At 41.8% G+C, this 16,934-nt stretch overlaps 1 protein-coding gene across 1 annotated transcript in view; it reads right to left on the bottom strand.

Annotated features, from left to right (window-relative positions):
* The window catches only part of ccm2l (CCM2 like scaffold protein), a 37,836-nt gene extending 22,158 nt beyond the window's left edge, over positions 1 to 15,678 (bottom strand). Inside the window, exons 1-4 of the mRNA XM_075475404.1 lie at positions 15,450 to 15,678; positions 1,406 to 1,573; positions 984 to 1,067; positions 500 to 683 (exon numbers count right to left, since the gene is read on the bottom strand). Coding sequence (XP_075331519.1) covers positions 500 to 683; positions 984 to 1,067; positions 1,406 to 1,573; positions 15,450 to 15,482 — 469 coding nt within the window. The 5' untranslated portion in view covers positions 15,483 to 15,678. The remainder of the gene's footprint in view (positions 1 to 499; positions 684 to 983; positions 1,068 to 1,405; positions 1,574 to 15,449) is intronic.
* Positions 15,679 to 16,934: the final 1,256 nt, after the last annotated feature.

The following is a 16,934-nucleotide window of genomic DNA, read 5'->3' as shown; positions in this document are numbered from 1 at the left end:
TGGTGTGAGGTGCAGTGATGGCTGGCATTAGGGGGGTGACTCTGGGACACGAGTGATCACTGTCTAGCCTCCTGGAGGTGTTGTGGGCCCAACTAGACGAAACACTGATAAAAGGAGGTTCCCACCTGATGACCCCAATGACATGTTGGTCAGCACTGCACTGCAGAAATTATAGGGATCAGGAGGTTCTTTATTAGGGACTGAGCTAGTATTAGAAGATTAATTGTTAAATTTAGGGAATTATTCACTGGGTCCATTTTCTTTTGTAGCACAAGTTTTTTTGTGTTTACTTTGAAATGCCATGTGTTGTTGGTCATATGAAATATGTATTTTCCTCATTTTTAGTCTAGGGAAAAAACAAATGTTTTTTAAATCCATGCTCTGGTACATGAAAGAGGGTGTATTCTGTTTTCCACTTGGCTCGGCACTTGATTCATAGTCTAACACTAGCAATCTGGAGGTGAAAGCGTAATTTCTAACAGAGTTGATGTGTTGTCACCTGTTTTGAGGACCAGCAGGTGCAGTGCGTCATCTCTCAGGTAGGAAGCAGCAGCGATCTCATGTGTGGGTATCCTCATCAGCAGCTTCTCGTTGTTTCTCCATGTCAGCAGCAGACAGCGAGCAGACAGACTCAGAATACAGTCCTGGTCCACACTCGTCTTCAGTGGCAGTACCTTCAGCTGCTACTGACGAACATGCAGTGACATGAGGTGTTAGATTATTGATAGATGAGTCAGATGGAAAACTGTCTCCTTGGAGCATTAATGATTTCTGATGAGCATAGGGATCGTTCACTTTCACAGATCCCCATGTAGTTAATGACAGAGCACTCATTCCTAACCTGGCTTATATTTCAAATAGGATATACAGTACAGAGGATTTATTATTCATAACCTTGGTATTTTTCATTTCGTCAACACAAACCTCATGTTCGTCATAGAGCTTTGCAATGATGATTTATAGATAACTCATTGGTAACCAACCCTGGCTGTGTCCAGAAGCTGCAGAAGTTCATCTCGACTAGAAGGATTCAGTGAAACTGACACCCAGGTGAGTTGACCTAGGAACTAAGAGGAGAGATCAAAGTCAAGCAGTTAGTCATGGTTATGTCATGATATCAGTGCTAATCAAGTCCTATTTTATATTTCTAGACTGAACTGGTTTCAGATTCAAATTAAGTTCTAGTTTGTTAATCCCTGAGGGGAAATATTAACATTGCAGTGCTCCATCTTTTTGTTTCTTTTTATAATAAGTTACAACTAAAAAATAATGACCCCCAATACAAACAAGTACAACAGAAAATACAAGAGATATACATGGTAAAGTAAAAAGTTTATTTTCTATATTCAGAGTACACAATCTTTTGCATAAAATAACTGCATAATTGATAAAAACCATACCCTACCTTTACCTCCTTCTCCACATAGTCAAAAATGAGTCTCTCAGGGTGGATGAGGTAGTCAGGGGGGTAGAGGGGGACAGTGTGCAGTGGGCGCCGGTAAACACTCCCTCGTTCTACCGGCCTGCGACCAGATTTGGACCAGACAAGCCGCTTAATGGGTGAGACAAAAGCCTGACAAGAGATGGGAAGAATGAGACTGAAGTGTCCACATATATTACTGTGAAATTCTTTGATGTCAACATGATACTAAAGACTTCAGTGTTTGAAAGAATTCTCTTCCAATGTGTTCAGTGGCTTAAAAAAAAGTGTTTTGAGTGGTGGATTAGACTACAAAAGGGCTGTAAAATACAGTCCATGAACCATTCCCTCACTTCTCATGTAGTATCACAGGCGGCCATTTTGGGTGAGTTGGTTTTGAGTGAATTGTGTGGCCTTGTTTTTGCTGGCATTTTTAGTGATTGTAGGACTGTTTAGATGAGTTTGTCTGCTGAATCTGCTAGTGTGTCTTATCCTGCCTCCACCTCTGGCACCCTCTATATTTTCATTACCCCCTACCTGAACCAGGGTTTGAATCCCATTCCTACTTATCTTTACCTCTTTTATTTCTCCCCCTACCCGAACCAGGGTTTGCATCCCCACCCCGCTGTGACTGGTGTGCAGTTGGTGAGAGGCTGAGGTAGCTTGTGGCTGTAAAAGATGGTTGTTGTGGTGTGAGGAGCAGTGTTGGCTGGCATTAGGGGGGTGACTCTGGGACGCCAGTGATCACTCTCTAGCCTCCTGGAGGTGTCGTGGGCCTGTGGGAGAAGGATGTCATGACATTCTCATGACTTCTGGCCTAGTTACATCGTGTGCCTTGCTGACTGGTTCAGATGAATATTGTTGATAGTTAGAAGAGTTGTTTAACATTAGGCGCCTTCAGAGAGTGCCACGTACGCTTGTTTTGATAAGGACCAGCATAAAGAGAGATCACAGAAGGAAGACGGCGGACATTTTGTAACATTCCGTATGCATATTTGCTGTGACAGTTTGTTCAATAAACTCCCCAATGGACGGCTGACCGACGCGTGATTCGACTCTAATTTCTCCACAACATAATGGTGACCCCGAATTCGTGAGATTTTGCATCTGGATCCCGGCGGAGCGTGTCCTCTGTGCCCCGACAACCGACATCAGCTGTAACAAGCCGGCAGGTTGGATTTTTTTCCTACCATTACGCAGCTGATTTCTGTTGGTGGAGCACGGTTGACCGCTTTTTCCGGCCTCCCCAAATCAAAAGATCACAGTGGAGAGAGGATTCTGCGTCGGTAAGCATTTCATTGTTACCTCTGCGCAGGGGGGCTGCTGAAATTGTTTAAAATTGTGGGCCAAGGGGAGCCAAATGTTTGAATTAAGATAAAAATTGGGTGAACAGCAGCTGGTGTGAGACGTGTTTGGTAAAGCAGACAGCTGTGAGCAGCTTGTCTGGCTTGTGTTGTTATATTTTTGTGATTAAGAAGGGCTAGTCGCTCATGCTCGGGCAGGAAATAAATCGATGAGTTTAAACTGGAATAGTGGATACGCTTTTAGAGCGGGCAGGGTGGAAATCACCCGTTCATAGTGATGTCATAGAGCCAACGGCCGACCTTTAATGCATTGGGGTAGGAATACCGTGAGACTATGGTTCGCATTAGTCATTAATATATGTGAAAATTATTTTCACTAGTCAAGGAGTAGACGAATGCTGGTAATTGATTGACTTGCGAACATAAAAGTTTGAAGGTGGAATCAAAACGGCAGTTCAAGAAAACTCCGAAAAAGTCAATTCCAGTTCTATACGAGCACATTTTAAATATATATGTTTATATCATTTTATATCTGCTTAGAACTCTTTGGAGTTATCCGAGACCTCAGTATAAAGACATTTTTTTTTAAGAAAATTCAAATTCGTATATAAATTGGCCACAGGAGATTATTATAAGTGGTCATAGGGAAGCTGATAAGTACACGTCAGCATCTGTTGCTTTGGTCAAGAGACCATATCACAAGGCTTGTAGAGAAAACACATTTTGTATTTCATATATTGCCTACACCAATATCTCCTGAAAAATTAAAAGTCTAAATGAAATAAATTGATCATTTAAAACAGTGAAGATTCGAACGGTGACTGACACAAAAACTTTGATCGACTGACTTGGTGTGAGTGTGTGTGACCGGTCTTCGTTTGTCTGTCAATGTGTGTGAAATCTGATGTTTTATGTGAATCTAAAAAGAAGAAAAAGTTATTTTGTATGATGAATCAAGATTCTAACTCATCTCATCCCTTGACTTTTGAGTATTTTAGTCATTTTGAGTTAACACATAGAGTTAACACAACGTCGTACATATAATCTTAGGCTAAATAAAAAATTAAGTGAGTGCAGAGACACTCAGATTTGCTTCATTGTTATAATTTGCTTCATTGTTATAATTGCCGCATTGATAGTTTGTTGAAATAAGGTTTTGTTACAGTGAAGAGCTGTGATTTTTAAACGCTGTGTGTTTATTTCTTTAAGATTCTGTGTTTTCGTTGAGTGCATCTTGTTACTATTGAATTATTGAATACTGCTGTGATTGGTGTTAAGTTTCTAAAGTTCTATTTTCAACAGGCGAATGAAGGTGTTTTGGCTTTCAGGGGGACAGAGAGTGCTGCGCGTTCACGCGGCTGGTGTGATGGCGCGGGGTTTGTCCTTGGCATTTTTTCTACTGCTGCAAATGTTCGTGTGTGATCACATTTTCTTTCCTTGTGTCTCCCAGGGCAATTTATGGTTGAACTGTAATAATTATTAGTTTTCTTTAGGTAATGTGCTAATTGCGGAGTTGTTATCAGTCGAGTAAAGAGTTTTCGCTTATGCATTGTTCCTGTATCTTTTGGTCTGTATTTTCCCTGTCCACAGCGTGTTAAATTGTATTTCTTTCTCTTTCTTAACAAACGCCATTTTGAGGTGAAGAATAGTGCAATTGTTATTTCTGTATTTTTTTGGTTGTATTTCTTCCTGTCCACGGCTGGACAGATTGTATTTCTTCCTCTTTCTTAACTTGTTACAAAAGTGTGACAAACGCCATTTTGAGTTGGGGTGTGGTTCAATTGTTATGTTTGGGAGGAGTTAATAACAGCCTGGGAAGTGGACTAAGTGGTGTGTTCATATTTGATTTGTTAGAATTCACGTGGTTCGTTGGAGGCGGGCTTAAAGGTGTGTTCATATTTTATTGGTTAGAAGTTACGTGTCTCAGACGTGTTTCATTGGAGATAGATTTAGAGGTGTGTTCAGATTTCATTGGTCAAAAAATATTTTCATGTCATTGGTCAGAATTGACGTAGCTGTGACGTGCATTGTATCATCTGGATTGGTGGAGGACATTGTGTGTGGATTGGATCGGAAGCATCCGGATGTGAGCAAAAGTTGGGGCAACGCCTTTAGCCTGAGTCACTTCAAACAGAGTAAGCATTAACTGAGCTTTCGATTAGCAATAAATTAACATTGGGTAGCATTAGTAATACAGCAAGTATTGATTAGCAATAATTAGTATTGATTAGCAATCACTAGCATTGATTAGCATTGGTTACCAATAATTAGCATTGAATAGCATAATTAGCATTCAATTAGCATTGGTCAACAAGGAAGCTAGTATTGATTAGCAATAAGTAGCATTGATTAGCAATAGTTAGCATTGGTTAGCATTATTAGCATTTGTTAGCATTTCGTTAGCCATAATTAGCATTGATCAGAAATACAATTACCATTGATTAGCAATAGCAATAAGGCAAATGTTGGTTTAAATCTTAATTAGCAATAGGTTAGCATTTATTAGCAACAGCTAGGAAGCTAACAGCAATTGGCATTGGTTAGCAAGCATTAACATTAGCAATAATAGTAACTTAACTCCAAACTAGAAGTCAAAAAGCTAAATTAGCCTAACATTGAATTAGCATTGGTTTAATTTTAAAAACCAACCTAGATCATAAGCTTTCAAAGCTAACATAGGCTAACCTTAACATTAGCATTGACAATATCCAATCCAATAATTAGCTGCATCTAAGCTAAATTTAGCCGAGCATAAATTAGCATTGATTAGAGTTAGTTTAATTTAAATTGACTTTCAAAAAAAAAAAAAAAAAAAAAAGGGGGAATAAGAATAATAAATAAGGAAAATTTAGAAAATAAATAAGTAAAGAAAAAGTCAAAAGTCAATAGAAGGGAACTAATGGATGTAACACCAACAATAATCATCAGCGCCAAACATCCTGAACATTCCAAAGATATTAAAAAGATATTTCAAAAATGGGAAAAACGAACAAAAAATAATGTCTCACCCTGGCCAAAAGGTGGCACTTTCAATGTAACGGCCTGTAAGATTATGGAACAAAGGATTAAAGGCAGGGTAGGGGATCTTTTTCTGGAACATTTTTTTACATATTGCTTGAAATACTCTTCACACTCCCATTGCAACCAATTAATTAAAAGTTTTGACACAAATATGAAAAGTTTTAGTGGCCTCTAGAACGTGCAATCTAGGAAAAACAGTATCCAATCATTGTGAACGGACCGTTCACAATGATTGGATACTGATGCCGTCTATCAAACTGCAATCTGCCCCCCCCCCCGCTCTTCCTTCCCCCTGTGCGCGTACCCTGCTCCGTGAACGAAGCTTGGCAGGAAGCTAAACTAGAGCCAGCTTGGCTAGCACCTAGCATTATCAAACGTATAGTTAGCATAAACTAAATACTAAATACTAAATACTAAATACGGCAACGATCGATGCTTGCTGTCAGAACAGCGCTCGTGCACCTTCGTGCTCGTGCGCGTTCATGTACTCTAGAGGCGTGCCTTCGGGGGGAAAGTGAAGAAAAGGGTTGGGACTTTTTACCGGTGTATTTTCAAAATGCAGCTTCGCTGGACTCAAAATCCAGGATCTCCTACCCTACCTTTAAAGCTTACAAACCAAAGGACAAAAAGCAAAAAGAGACAGGCAAAAAGAGAGCTTGAATTAACAGTTTTACATTTTTTTGAAAATGCAGAGCTATATCCAACACTGCCAGGAGCAGTAAACATACAAGGAGATTCTGAAATAAAAGATCATAAAATATCTCATGAACGTCCAGAACCACAAATAGCTGCATCAAGCAGTCATGGAGCTCCTGAGCCAGACGCCGTCTGTAATTCAGATCAGGCAGGGGGACAGCTCCCACAATACCAAAAATCACCAGAACTGGCACCACCAGTTCAAAAGGCATCTTCTGAAGAACATAAGAGTCCAACAGCGTCAGCACCGAGTTTGATAGAAATGACGCAGGGACAGTATGTGCCGTGGCAGACGCTCGACCTAGGGGGGCTGGTTGCCAGACTGCCGGATATTCACACAGGTGCAAGCAAATGGATAAGAGCTTTTGAACAAGAAACTGTGCATAAACTGTTGACTGTGGGACACATTAAGGCAGTGTGGGCACTGTGTTTTGGAACTTCTACCATGGAGGGCATTTTGAGACACAGTGAGAATGACTGGATGTTGAGCCACCGAGCTGATGGAACTGACTTTAATGCATATCGAGCTGCACTCTGGAGAGCGTTACGAGCTGAGTTTCCTGTGGGAGTGGACCTCGAAGCATTAAAGGGGGAACCACTGTCAGGAACAGAGAGTCCGGCTGTGTACATTGCACAACAATTGAAGAAATGGAGACAAGAGTCTGAGGGAGAAATCGAGAAGAGCCCAGCTTGGGTGACATTGTTCAGAGTTTCCATCAAAGAGGCTCTGCCTGCCCCAGTTCAGGGGAGGCTGGAGGATGTGGTGGGGTTGAATTCAATGTCACATGGACAATTCCGGGACCACGTGGTGCATGCAGTAAACAAATACAGAAAAGAACTGAAACGGAAGGAGCAGGAGAAGGATGTGCAAAGGGAACTTGCACGGTTGCAGTTAGAAGAACTGCAAGCGAAGCAAGAAGTACGAAATGAGGCCATAACAGCGGGGGCCGCTGAACAGCCATCACAGGGGCAAGTCCATCGTCGACCCTGTCAAAAGTCAAGAAGAGGTGCACCTGGAGGACGAAGGTCCTCGGGGGCATGTTGGGCCTGTGGCGAGAGGGGACACTTTGTTCACAGCTGTCCGAGGGCACCGAGAAACCCGAGTGTTCGGCAGGACCGTGGCCAGTCCCTGCGGGGCGGAGCAAGTGGCCCGGCAGGTCCAAGGCGTTCCTCTGGCAGAGGAATCCCAGTATTGGTTTACATTGACATATAGAGGTAAGAAGTACACTTACATCAGACATACTCAAAAGGGTTTAAAAACCGCCCTCAGGTGTGTCATCATTACAAAACAAAACAAAGTTTTTAAGTTAAATGTGTCACGATTACTAAGTTTCTAAAACTTGAATTTAAATATGTCACTATTACTATTACAAAACTATGACTAAGTTTCTAAAACTTAAATGTAAATAGGTCACTGTTACTATGACAAAACAAAACAAAGTTTCTAATTTAAATTTTATTATGATAGCCTAAATTAGAGTATCTATTTATCCCATAGGGAATTACTGATATCTCTCCATCCCACTTGGAGGGAGTAAGAAAAGCGCCATGTCCAAAATAAATAAATAAATAACAAATGAATAAATAAATAAAATTAGAATAAAACAAGAATGATCTTCTTTTGGGAAGATTGTGCAATAAAATGTGCTTCCTCTGAAAGGAATCATGAAGAATCCACAGTTCAAAGGTTGAAAGTACAACTGGAGAGGACAAACTTTGAAAGTTTGAAACAAAATTAGCAAAAGTCATCCAAAACGGCCAACACTAGTCTATGAGAAGCCATTTTTCTTATATGTCTCCAATAGACACCATAAGATTTCAGAACTAATAAATCAGAGTAGGTATGTTGTGACTCGGACAGGATGTTTGCAGGTTGTGCATCTTTTGACACGTCCGGATGTGAATATAGAAGTGTGCTACATCGGATCCTGCGGATGTCATTCCACGTGAGTTTGAAGGAGAACCACATGAGTGTGTGGCAGAAGCTGTGAGATACATTAAACTGAGACCTGACTTAGGAGCAACTCCACTTGTTCAGGCTGACGTCACTTATGTTGTGCATGGTTCATGTTGTGAGATCATTTGGGTGATCATGAGGTTTTGCAGTTGTGAAACAGGAAGGTGGAGAACTTTGTGACGGTGAAAGCTGAGAAGTGTGAACGGCCATGTTCGGCACAGTTGGCTGAACTGAAGGCATTAACGGAAGCATGTTGACTGGTGAAAGGTAAGGTTACGAATGTGTACACAGATTCTGCATATGCTCATGATATTTGCTATTCGTTTGAAGCAGTTTTGAAGCAGAGAGGGTTCAGGAGGGCAGACGGAAGTCCAGTGCGACATGAGGTCCAAAAGAAGGAGCGGATTGCAGTCATAAAAATTGAAAATTGGAAGTGATAAAGTGTCAAATAATCGCGAAGGTAACGAAATGGTCAGTAAAGGTAACAACGCGGCTGATGAGGCAGCGAAAGTAGCATCAAAGTGCCAGCTTTCTGTTTTGGCACCAATGGTGGTACTGGAGCCAGAGGTCGCGCCATCACAAGGATATTGGTTATACATATTGGATAAATAGTCGTAAATTTTTTTGGTAAGAGAATTGATTCATCTGTTTGTCATTCCATCAGAGATTAGCTCAAATAATGGTTAAGTGTTTGTTTAGAAAAGTGCAAGAGGCATTCTGCAGCAGCTGCGAATCAAGCAGCGCTGTGGGGCCGTTTATCATCCACAGAGTCAAGGGATGCATGAGAGGATCAATGGAACCTGGAAAGTGAAATTGAATTGAATCTGTGCTTCGACTAAACTAACTAGATGCTTTGCCGCTTGCACTAATGAGCTTTCGTATGCAGACTCATAGAGTCACGCACTAACACCGCATAAAATGCTAACGGGTCGACCCATGCCGGCACCTCAGTTGAGAGGTCCCTTTAAAGGGCCCCCACTTGAGCAGGTGCAAACAGAGTGGACAGCTTACATGGAGCAACTAACTGCAATCCACAGAACAATCTATCTACAGGAGGAGACCAGAGACTCAGGTCTCGAACAGCTGGTTGAGAGACCAGTGGTGCCAGGCGACCAGGTGCACATCAAAGTGTTCCGGAGGAAGTGGCTTGAGCCAAGACGGAAAGGACCGTACACAATGGTGCGAGCAACGTCAACAGCAGTTCAAGTGGAAGGTAGCAACACATGGTACCATTTGAATCACTGCACTAAGGTTCGGACTAAAGACAGACGGAGTCGAGTCCGAGGGAAAGGATGAACAAAAGGAAGAGGTTAAGATTTCTGACACTGTGAGCATCCAGGTGTGGGTGTTGGCCGACAGCATGGGCTCAGGAGAACGAGGCCTGGAGATGTTGGACGGGATCCCGCATACAGGAGAGGCTGGAACGGTCCCGTGATGAAGCCACCCCGCAGGGAAGTAGCCAGCCTGGGTCAGATGAGTATGATGCAACAGTACACACCCACTCAGACCATGCCATGCCACAGACTTTGCCAGCAATACACACTAGAGCTGGTCGTGAAAAGGCAGATGTTAAGCTTGAGTTTAAGTACGTGGGAATAAAGGTTGAGGAAGTGTGAGGAAGGATGAGTAAGTATGAGTAAGTATGGGTAAGTGTGAGGAGGTGTGGATCATGGGTCCGGTGGAGGAGACGACCAAATCACCGCCTCTGGACGCCACAACAAAGGGGCAATCTGGTAAGATCATGTCAGATCGGGTCAGAAGTAGTTGTTCACAATGGTTGTAAGAATAGAAAGATTTTTTGGGGAAGGCTAGGGGGATTTGATACCATTAGCACTACAGGACAGAATAATCGTGTTAATCCAAGAACAGACGGAGTGTACATGCACAGGTAGAGACAGGAAAACAGTGTAACTGTGGAAATGGGTTAAGGCAGCACAGGATATGTGGTATAGTTGGGCATGGTACACTACGAGGGAACTGACAGCGACGGAGTGTCTCATATGTGCAGACGCTCCAGGAGCATTGCCTGTTGTTGTTCCAGAGCCACACACCTTCAGGGATTGTGCGGTGGTCCAGCAACGGGAATGCAGAGAAGGTAGGTTCACATCGGAAGAGGATAAATGGTTATTGTTTCCTATGTGTGGTATTAAGTGCAAATTGATGTTTGGGCCAAATAAATTACGGAATTGTTTTCAAAATAAGGGAGGGCCACTAATTGGAGTCTTCTTGTGCGGAATTTAATCATAGTACATCACAGGATGGGCCTCCCACTGATGATTAGATTACGATGGTGAGTTTGAATGCTTTTGGAACTCACGTAGGTAATACTACTGTTAAATGGAACCAATATTTATTAGGATTTATTTACTTGGACCAATAATGCGAAAATATAGAAATGATCATTTTAACGCTATATCTTTTTGGGGATCAGACACACCCGATAGCTGAGAGTTACTGGATGTGTGGAGATCATGTTTTGTTAAATGTGCTACCCAACAGGGAGATAGGTCTTTGGGCACTGGTGAGGAGGAAGACATCGGTTGTGTTAATGTATGACAAGTTAAACGAGATGCGAGGTTTGGATGTGGAAAAAGGGAGAGTTAAAAGATCTAGTGATGACTACATCAGGGATAAGCATGTTTACTTGGATGCAATAGGGCAGCCGAGAGGGATTCCTTTTGAGCTCAAAGCACGCAGGGAGATTGCAGCTGGATTTCAGTCTATTTTGCCGTGGATCACGATTAACAAAATGGGGAGTGGATTAATTACATATACTACAATCAACAGAGAATTCTTAACTACACGAGTGAAGGGTTTGCGGCCTTTGGAGGACAACTACATGAGACAAGTATGATGGCTTGGTAGAACAGACAAGTTTTAGAATGGATATTCGAAGGGAAAAGTGGTGTTTGCCAGATGGTTGGGGAAAATGTTGTACATTTATACCCGGGAACACTGCAACTGATGGAACGTTTACAACGGCCGTGAAGAAGTTCAGAGAACTGGAAGAGGAGCTGAAGGGTAATGCTGGTGGAGGTGAACGGTGGTGGACTGGTCTGTTTGGGATTTTGGGAGAAGGGGGAGCGATGGCAGTTAAAGCGGGAATAGCTATATTGTTGATAGTGATAATGGTCTCCCTATTGCTGTGTTGCATTATACCCATTCTGAGAAGGTGTTTGCTGCAAGTGATGTTCAAACAAACAGTGGAGGAATCAGGAGGCAGATGACCATGCGAGACCAGGTCTGAGGACCAACGCATGGGAAGAGCGGGTCAACGAATGAAGGTTATCAACGGACGGTTCACAAGATTCTTTCCTCGAGTGTGGAACCAAGTATAGTCTGACAGGGAGAAGAGATGCTGAAGATCTCTTTGATTGGGAGTGACGTACTGGCGACCTCTCCTCCCAGAGTTAGCTTAGCAGTTCCAGACCCAGCCGGACGGATGTTCGGCCAGAAGCAGACGACCCCAGAGTACAGGAGATGGGACGGGACTGGAGGAGCTGCATTACATTGCATTTTATTACTATTGTTGTGTGATAATCCATAATTTTATGTATTGTACTTGATACAAAACGGTGATTAACTGATTTGATGGTGGTGTATTCAGTCTATGTGTATTATCAATCAGAACTGATCACTGATATGTCCATTGCCAGTTGTGTTAGTCAACTGTTCGGAGTGCGACCTTGGTAAAGTGGTCGGTCGCCAAGTGGGGGGGGCCTTAGGTGAGTTTTCCCAAGATAAGGACATGAGTTACGAAAGTAGCAGCCGGTGGGTTTTTCGCACCTATGCACTGCGAACAGTGGACAAGTGTGATGGCAATGTTAAAATTTGTATTGTTGTTGAATTCGATATCGTTTAATTTAATTTAATCATTTAATCATTTTATGTGATTCGAGTGCGTATATATAAAATCGTTTTCATTTATTCACAAATGTTCCCTTTGTTTGAGATTGTAGAATTATTAGAATAATTTAGTGTTGATTATGTTAATTAACTATGTGGGATGATTTTCTTTCACTTTAGATTATTTCTTTATTAAATCACTGATAAGTGATTTCAGGGGGGACTATGTGGGAGAAGGATGTCATGACATTCTCATGACTTCTGGCCTAGTTACATCGTGTGCCTTGCTGACTGGTTCAGAATATTGTTGATAGTTAGAAGAGTTGTTTAACATTAGGCGCCTTCAGAGAGTGCCACGTACGCTTGTTTTGATAAGGACCAGCATAAAGAGAGATCACAGAAGGAAGATGGCGGACATTTTGTAACATTCTGTATGCATATTTGCTGTGACAGTTTGTTCAATAAACTCCCCAATGGACGGCTGACCGACGCGTGATTCGACTCTAATTTCTCCACAACAGGCCCAACTAGACAAAACACTGATGAAAGGAGGTCCCCACCTGATGACCCCAATGACATGTTGGTCAGCACTGTTCACTAATCTATATAGGGAGTATAGGGAATTATTCACTGAGTCTGGTCCATTTCTTTTTTTTCCTTTAGGACAAGTTTCTTGTGTTTACCTTGAATCACCAACAGGTTTACATTTATGGTTTTCAGTGAAATGTTTTGGACAATTTCACAACCGAGCATATGATGGTGTTTGTTCAACAGTGCTTAACAAAGTAGTTTCATAAGAAAGGCTCGAAAATGTCACAATGACTTTCTAAATCTGCTAACTTCAGTCAAAGCTTACATTTCCTTTGTCATCACATCAACATTCGACGTTAATGAAAACATAGTTAGGGTTTTTATTAAAATGCTTGATAAGGTTTACATTCAGTTTGACAAAATCCTAGTAAGGGTGAGACAAATATTCATGGTTAGAGATTACACGTTTTTTATGTGTGCTGCTACATTTTGCACAACTGCACAAATGCACCTCTTCCATTTTAATTTGTGAAAGTGGATTTGCTGTGAAACATGGTAAACACGTGTTGTGGAAATCATGTTCCGCCCAAAGTAAATTCATCTGGGAATTCTTCATATTGTTCATTGACCAAAACACAGTCAAAAGGAATGAAATCCATTGCAGCTATATCTAATTTGTGTCAACATACCTTTTATGTACCTTTTTTTTTAACAATTTGACAACATTTTCTGAGTTCCTATTGAGATGTGTGAGACAGGCTTTGTGTGTTTTTGGAGGGGAAAATGCTTAACCAAAGAGTCAGTGGAGTCCATACAGCGTAAAGACAGTGGAAGAGAATTCCACAACCTTGGTGGCACAGCTCGATCCCCATAAATTTTTAACCAAGTGCACAGGTCAGAGATATACTGGGGAGCTTGACCAGGGCCCCAAAAGTTAAAACTCATGTTTTAAAATTAACTCTAAAATTTACCGGCATCCAATGAAGAGAAGTCAAAACCAACACAAAACTAACACGGCATTCTGCACAGTCTGACGGCGATCCAAAGCTGATTAACAAGTAAAAAGACCATTCCAATAATCCCAAGAGAGAAGAAATGAAAGCATTTATGATCTTCTCAAGTCAGCCTGTGACACCAGCAGTTTGAATTTTGAAATATTCCATAAATTATAAAAACAGCTCCAAAAACAGCTGCTTGGAGTGATGCTCAGGGGACAACATATGTAAAAACAGGGAAGAAGAAGCTGATATGAAGCCTAACTTTTGGATTTACATGATTAGGAGTTTCTGTTTTATCAGCATTTAACTGAGGGACATTTAAAGGTGGGGTAGGGGTTCTTTTTCCGGAGCATTTTTTTACATATTGCTTGAAATACTCTTCACACCCCCCTTGCAATCAATTGATTAAATGTTTTGACACAAATATGAAAAGTTTTAGTGGCCTCGAGAACGTACAATCTAGGAAAAACACTATCCAATCATACTGAACGGACCGTTAACGATGATTGGATTCTGATGCCGTCTATCAAACTGCAATCTGTTCCTCCCTCCCCCTCCTTCCCCCTGTCCGCGTACCCTGCTCCGTGAACGAATTACGCGCCCAGAAGCTTGGCAGGAAGCTAGACTAGAGCCAGCTTGGCTAGCACCTAGCATTATTAAACGTATAGTTAGCATAAACTAAATACTAAATACTAAATACGGCAACGATCGATGCTTGCTGTCAGAACAGCGCTCGTGCACCTTCGTGCTCTTACGCGTTCATGCACTCTATAGGCGTGCCTTCGGGGGGGAAAGTGAAGAAAAGGGTTGGGACTCTTTACCTGTGTATTTTCAAAATGCAGCTTCGCTGGACTCAAAATCCAGGATCTCCTACCCTACCTTTAATGAGACAATTTATAGAACTCAGAGGCTCTGAGAGAACAGAATAACTGAATGTCATCAGCATAGAGATGATAAGAACACAAGGTTCACATGAGGTGAGCATAGAGGCAGCAACAACATGGGTTCTCTTTCAACAATTGTTATTTTCTTTCTCAAGCCCACTTATGCAGATGACATGTACAGATGTTTTAGGTTAGAACCGAAGATAAAGTAAAGGTAAGAACAGAATTCATTCACACTCAAAAGCACATTTTCACACTTTTGAATGTTGACATATTTGTTCAGAAATAAGTGGTAATGGCAGCGTATTCAGTTTAACAGCTGAATAATAATTGAAGGATTTCAACCACAATATCTTTATCACTTCTATTTTTCATTGATTATTTTACAAACTGTTAGACTTGGTCTTGCACAATGCTGCTACTTCAGTCAAAGTATATTTAGCATTTTATATGTTCCGCCATCTCTTTTTCATCAGTTGAGCTCAAAGCAAGCTAATGAGATGAGCCTGGTCATGGGCAAACCTGCGAGTTCCAACCATTGAAGGAAACTGAATAGCACACTCCATGTTGGATCAGCACTTCAAAACGTTATTGCTCATTGGGACCAGTTTCCCTGTCGAAGTTACCAAAACTCTGATGCACATTTGACCACAGATGGATTATTCTGTTAAAATCTATTGAGTCTAACAAGCTTGTGTGACCATGGCTTGTCAAGGCTTAGTCAGCCTGAAACTACAAGTCACTTCAAGTCATCCAAATAAAACGTGAGGCACAGAACAGGAGCTACTGTACCTTCTTGGACTTCTTTGGTTCATAGTCCATCATGGCTCCTCTGTGTTGATCCTGTAGTGGCTCAGCAAGTTCTCAACCTTGTCAGAGTTTTTTTGTTCAGTTTGTATTTAGTCGCTGTAACGGTTGTTTTTCCATCATTCTTTCTGTGTCTCTGTGTTGAGTTACTCTAGCCGCACTCTCGGGTGCTTCAACCTTGTTCTTTCTCTTTTTACACTGATTGTTCTTTTGAGACCTCTCCTGGGGCCACACACACCAAGAGAGAACAGGAAGCAGAGGAAGCCCACTTCCTGTCCAAAAGGAAACTCCACCAGGGACTGATAACATCCATTCTGTCTACTCTGATAGCACACACAAAAACCCAGATACACTCAGATTTACCTGCAACAAAAAAGAAAACACTTCTTTTTTAATGAGATTTATTTCTTCCAGCTTTGACTTTGATTCTGCACTTTTAGAAACAAAGAAAAACAGAAAATGAGCCGTTGGGAAAACCAAGCAGCCCTGACCTCAGTGCTCAGTGGTGCTGGTGAAGTGGGAATTGCCAATTTTCAGTTTTTTATTCTTTTTAATTAGGGACCGAGCAGTGAAACTGCAAGGACCCTATTGTATCTGTAAGGTTTATTATTAGGGACCGAGCAGTGAAACTGCAAGGACCCTATTGTATCTGTAAGGTTTATTATTAGGGACCGAGCAGTGAAACTGCAAGGACCCTATTGTATCTGTAAGGTTTATTAGGCCCGAGCAGCTAAGCGCTGCGAAGGCCTATTGTATCTGAAGGATTTCACTATTTTTATTCCGACCCATGATTCTTTTTCTTCTCCACGCGGTATCGCAAATGGGGAGGCCTGAACGTATTCGAAAACTCAGCAAACTTTACCCAAAATTGTCCCCCGCGTGAAATCGCATGTTTTTAATGTAATCGAAAGTGGGCGTCGCCGAACTGCTCTATAGCGCCACCTAACGTGAGATAGCCCGAACCGTACGTCGTAGAGATCTGAAACTCGGTATGTATGTAGATCGCCTCACATCAAGAACAAAAGTCTCTTGGAGGTATGCTCTAAAACGTACAAGGAGGCGGCCATCTTGGGTCAAAGGGCAAAATTTGGCCATTTTTCATATTTACACACCTCGCAGGAAAATTTTCACGCCCCAGGGATTTTGAGCTACGGACTTCATCTTTGGTCAGTATGCAGTTAAGGGATGGGGGCACAAAAGTTATCAGAAGACTTGAGTTTTTGAGCATGTTTAGGGGGCTTGGCCAAGCGGCGAACTTGGCATACTCGCCAGTGTAAACGAAACGCAATAACTTTCACGTAAAAAGTTTATTCTGCACCAAACTTGGTATGAGTCATCCATGTTGGATGCATGTCAATCCTATGTGGTCATATGCTGACGTCATCTAAGCCCCGCCCCCTCAGAACAGGAAGTCACTTTTTTTACTTGGAAAGCTCCATCTCTGGCCCCCTTCACCTAATCAACATGATC

This window comes from Odontesthes bonariensis, chromosome 10, assembly GCF_027942865.1.
Source record: "Odontesthes bonariensis isolate fOdoBon6 chromosome 10, fOdoBon6.hap1, whole genome shotgun sequence".
Classification (NCBI taxonomy): Eukaryota; Metazoa; Chordata; class Actinopteri; order Atheriniformes; family Atherinopsidae; genus Odontesthes; species Odontesthes bonariensis.
Note: the sequence above shows the minus strand (reverse complement) of the source record. Positions and strands in the feature narration are given on the sequence as shown.